Raw genomic sequence first — 5,258 nt, 5'->3', positions numbered from 1 at the left:
CAGGTTGACATAAATGCTGCCCCTGTTCTTGCATGACACTGAGAATAAATGCCTCCTTCTACTTCACATCACCTGCCTACACTAGTCCCAGCTCTGCCCTGGGCATTCTTGCTAAGTGTGCAAAGAATGCAATGCCCGGGGTTCTCTTTACTTGGATCATTTCTCAAGGCTGAGTTTGCAGTGAGCAACCTTAAGAAATAAAATAATTTCTTTTCTGAGCAAAAAGCAAACTTGTTTCCTCATGTTATAGAAGCGGTAAACACCAGAACAACACCCACCATGGCATCTGCCAGGCCACCCCTCCCGTGACCAGTGATTATGCCACAGTCCCTGCCGACCACGTGGAGTTCTATGCTGAGTCTAACTCCGAGGGTGCCAGTGCCAACGCCCCCGGGCCTTCCATCCTGGCCTACACCTGTGTTGCTGCCACCAACCCTGACCAGGACGGTGCCAGCGCCCACGCACCCAGGACTGCCCCCGCCTCCGAGGAGGACCACAATACCAGCCCTGACCAGGATGGTGCCAGCGCAGACCCGCCTGGGGCTGCCCTCCACAAAGACGCCCCCAAGGCCACCAATGCAAAACTTGACCCAGAAGCCGCCTGCACCTACTCGCCAGGGGCGGCCCCGGCTGAGGTCCATGACACCATCTCCTCCAGTGCCTCAAAAGCCTTTGAGGAGGTTCAGCTCGACTTCAAATATGACCCTAAGAAGAAGGCGGAACTCCAGGGCACTACAGAGAGATTCACTGGCCTGTCCATGGGTCCCTATTTGCAGAAGGGTCCCGAGGGAATTATCCTGCGTGAACTCACAAATAAGCTGCAGCCAGACTCAGTCTCCAGGATCAACCACCCCATGCAAAGCAGGCACCCGCTAGAAAATCTCTCCAACTTCAACAAGGCCATTGTCAGCCACCTGTGAACCCCGGGGAGCAGTTCCAGCCCAATGACCTGCTTGAGAGCCACATGAGGCAGGGGCAGGTGTCTCCCCTGGCTCAGTCTCTGGCCGAGACCAAGGGGCTGCGTGTGGCATGAACATCGGCATCAACTACATGGAAAAGCAGGAGCGGAACATAGATGATGCCACCTTGAGGGTGGGCCAGCACATCATGGGCCTCCAGGGGGGACCAATAAGTGTGCCAGCCAGTCAGGCATGATGCCATGTGGCATGAGAAGGCACATATGTCTACCTCTGCAAGGATCATGTCCTTCCACCCATGGGCCATGCAACCATCTGCCTGCAAAGGGCGACATTTGGGACCAGCAACAATGATAAGAATTAGTAAACATGCTCTGATAACCATAATGGTTCTGTTCTGATTAGAGAAAGCATATTCTAACCTAGCTGAGAGTTGTACTTCCAGGGACACGGGAGCTAACATCGTAATGCAGTCCATCCTCCTGTCCTGAGAACTGCCTTCCATTATGGAAAGACTAGAGGCCTGGTGCACAAATTCGTGCATGGGTGGGGTCCCTCAGCTTGGCTGGAGATCATGGCCAATCAGGGCTGCGGGAGATTGGCTGTGAAAGCTCACTGACCACCAGGGCACAGCTCCTGTATTGAGCATCTGCCCCCGGGTGGTCAGTGCACATCATAGCAACCAGTAGTTTGGTCCCTTAGGCTTTTATATATATAGACTAGGGGCCCAGTGCATGAAATCTGTGCATGGGGGTGGATCCCTTAGCCCGACCCGCACCCTCTCCAATCTGGGAATTTCTGTTTGTCTTTGCAATCATATGAGCAAATTGTCTGAGACCCCAACCCAGTTTGGTTTGGTGCTCACAGAATAATAGAGGTCTTTTTTTTTTCTTTGTTCCATTGGTGGGAGATTTCCTAGAAGTAGCACTGATATGCAGGATGGTCTTAGGCGACCCCTGTGAAAGGGTCGTTCAACCACCAAAGGGGTCTCAACCCACAGGTTGAGAACCGCTGGTCTAGGAGATCCCACAATGCATCTGCCACCAGAACTATGATTCCCAGGATTCTGGTGCTCCCCGCGCTCTGGGCTACCACTTCCGGTCCAGGGGCTGCCACCAGAACTATGATTCCCAGGATTCTGGTGCTCCCCGCACTCTGGGCTTCCACTTCCGGTCCAGGGGCTGCCACCAGAACTATGATTCCCAGAATTCCTGGTGCTCCCCATGCTCTGGGCTTTCACCCCCCAAGTCGCCCACTCTCTGTCTATTCTCCCGCTCTGCCAAGCCTTCCAAGCCACCCACTCCCTGTCTGCTTCCCTGCTCTGCCAAGCCCCCCGAGCCGCCCACTCTCTGCCTGCTCTCCTGCTCTGCTCTCTGTCTAGCGGCTTGGGGGGCTTGGCTTCCTCAGTCACTGAGAGCGACCAAGGGAGCCAAGCCGCCCGCTCTCCACCCACTCTCCTGCTCTCTGCTCTGCCAAGAACCCCAAGCTGCCTGCTCTCTATCCACTCTCCTGCTCTGCCAAGTACCCCAAGCTGCCTGCTCCCCATCTGCTCTCCAACTCTGCCAAGTACTCAAGCTGCCTGCTCTCTGTCCACTCTCCCACTCGGCCAAGCCCCCCAAGCCACCTGCTCTCCTGCTCTGTCTCCATCCAGTGGCTTGTGGGGCTTGACTGCCCTGTCCACTCTCCCACTTGGCCAAGCCCCCCAAGACACCCGCTCTCTGCCCCCTCTTTTGCCCTGCTCCCGGCTGCTCAGTGCCTGCATGCATGCGCACTGCCCACAGGCCCACCATGTTTGTTGGGTTAATTTGCATACTCACTCCTGATTGGCTGGTGAGTATAGTGGAGGGGCAGTCAATTTACATGTTTCTCTTTTATTATATAGGATATACAACCTATGGCTGAAACAATCTAGTCCCCGAGGCTCCCACCATTTACAACCCCAGCCCCAGTTGCCTGTAATCTGGTCCTGGGGCTCAGAGGCTTGTGACCTCCCCTTTGAGAATAAACAGGTAATCTTTTCTGTCAAAGAGAGTATAGGCAGCCTCCATTTTGGCTCCCTGACTTGCAGTTCCCCTAGGGGCGGCCATTTTGAAATAGCAAAGGTCAACCCCTCCCTTTTTCCTTTAAAATAGCCAATCACACAAGACTGGGAGCCTAAGCTCTTTAAATCAAGAATGCGGGACAGGGACTAGCCTGGTGGGCTCCTATGTGGGTCCAAGGCACGGGGAGGGGCTGGGACCATGAGGGTGGTGGCCCCCTGCAGCACCCACCAAAGCACCAAATGCAAGTGCCTCATTCCTGTGCCAAACTCCCCCTGGGCCCCCAGGCAAACTTTCTCCTCTTGTGACTGTGGCTGTAGGGACTGCTGGCTCCCCCAGACCCAAAGTCCTGGTCCCGGGGAGCCCTCCACCTATCCTTGCATGAATCGGGGAGCAAACAGGGGCTGGCCCCTTACCTTTTGGATGAAGATGGATGGGCCTATATACAAGTCAGAGCCAGAGGGTGTGAGACTTGTAGCCCATGGGAGTCATGGACCTGGGCTTCCCTGCAGTCCCCGTCCTGAACACTTGAGAAGCAGGGCACCTTTGCTCTCAAACCAATGGTCCAGTGGATGCCCTCCTCATGGTCACGGGCACCCAGGATCCCAGGGAGCTGGCCCTGGCCTGATGAGCCCGTATGACAGGCCTCTTTACGTGTTACATGTGCATTAAACAGGACAGATGCACCCATGACCTTGGTGTCAGGCTGTAGGTGAGCCCTGCCATCCACCCAGCTCAGCCTGGGAAAGATCCTTTCCCCGCTCCTGGTCACTGGGAACCAGCGGGCATAGGGCATTGTCCTGGGCACTCCCCGAAGTGTGCTCCTCAAGTGTCCTGGCCAGGGTCCCTTACCTCTCATTAACCAGTCACTGCTCCCCTCAGTGTTAACCTGTAACCCGAGGGAGGGTCTGTGTCCTTGGCATGAAGACCTCGCATGTCTCCTCTGCCTTAATGCCCCATGGGTATTCGTGCCTTCCAGTATTGTAAAGTGTATTCAGTGTGTAAATGAATGTTCCATACACCCTGTGTACAGCAGAGTTCTCTGCCCCCTCAAATCTCTATCCAGAGTATAATCTATTAACCTTGATTTTTTTTATTTAAAAAAAAGTTAGGGGATGCTAGGGGAGGGGGCAGTACCTGGAACCCGGAGGAAAAGGCTCATGGAGTGGGCAAGCACTGGCAGTCAAGATGAAGGTGAAGATGCTGAGCCAGAACCCAGACAACTATGTCCGCGAAACCAAGTTGGACTTATAGAGAGCTCAAGAAACTATGATCCTACCTTACATGTTTTTGAGGTCCCATGAGAATACATAAGCGCTTTAAATGCTACCAAACTGGAATGGGTATTTGCAAAACCATTCCTTGCTTCTCTGGATGGTCACCGAGATGGAGTCAATGCTTGGCAAATTCTCCCAAGAGCCTGGCTACTATCCTTTCTGGGACATGTGAAGGAGAGGTCAGAATTTGGAACTTGACCAAACAAAACTGTATTCTTATAATACAGGTATATGAAGGTTTTATACGAGGAATATGTACTCGTTTTTGTGGGAGTTCTTTTTTTTTCTGTTGGTGATGACAAAATTGTGAAGCACTGGCAAATGGATGGACCAGGCTTTGGAGAAGAGGAAGAGCCATTGCATACAATATTAGGAACAGTGTATACAGAAACTGATCATCACTGGAAAGAAGAAATTTTTGCCACATGTGACAAGAAGTAGACATTTGGGATGAACAGAAAACCAGTCCTATATGTTCAATGACCTGGGGATGTGACAGTATAAGTCGTGTTAAATTTAATCCAATTGAGACATTTCTCTTAGAAAGTTGGGCTTCTGACAGGAATATCTAATAACAGGGTAATATGCAAACTGGTCAGGATGCCGTCATGTAATGACCGATCAGCAGGCTGAGTGTAAAGCAGGAGTGGATGGGCGGGGACTAGCAGCATCGGTGGGCAGGGACTTGCACAGCCTGTGGACTTGAGGTTCATGTCTCTGTCCCCTGTACCAGCCTGGGGTACATGAGGCTCAAGTCCCTGCCCCCACCAAAGGGTAAACAGCAATATTAAAATATTTCCTCTAGGAGAACCAAGATGGCAGCATAGGTTAACACCGGAGATTGCTGCTTCGAACAACCAATTCAAATTACGCCTGAAACACGGAACGGACACCATCCAGAACCACAGGAGGGCTGGCTGAGTGGAAATTCTACAACTAAGAGTAAAGAGAATATCATACCCAGACTCAGAGGAGGCACAGTGCTGAAGTGAAATTCTCAGGTGCGTGCGCGCGCAGAACGGGCT

General features: G+C 52.7%; 1 protein-coding gene and 1 pseudogene across 1 annotated transcript in view; both read left to right on the top strand.

Moving 5' to 3' along the window:
• Window positions 1–1,281, top strand: part of LOC102773532 — an 11,901-nt gene extending 10,620 nt beyond the window's left edge. The window contains 5 exon segments of the mRNA XM_015564116.1: window positions 251–912; window positions 915–1,022; window positions 1,025–1,117; window positions 1,120–1,193; window positions 1,195–1,281. Coding sequence (XP_015419602.1) covers window positions 251–912; window positions 915–1,022; window positions 1,025–1,117; window positions 1,120–1,193; window positions 1,195–1,281 — 1,024 coding nt within the window.
• A 1,483-nt stretch (window positions 1,282–2,764) lies between these two features.
• Window positions 2,765–4,930, top strand: LOC107183123 (annotated as a pseudogene).
• The last annotated feature ends 328 nt before the right edge of the window (window positions 4,931–5,258 follow it).

The sequence above is a fragment of the Myotis davidii genome, unplaced genomic scaffold (genome assembly GCF_000327345.1).
Source record: "Myotis davidii unplaced genomic scaffold, ASM32734v1 scaffold6861, whole genome shotgun sequence".
NCBI classification, from domain to species: domain Eukaryota; kingdom Metazoa; phylum Chordata; class Mammalia; order Chiroptera; family Vespertilionidae; genus Myotis; species Myotis davidii.
The sequence above is the reverse complement of the archived record's forward strand: the minus strand, read 5'-3'. Positions and strand labels throughout refer to the sequence as shown.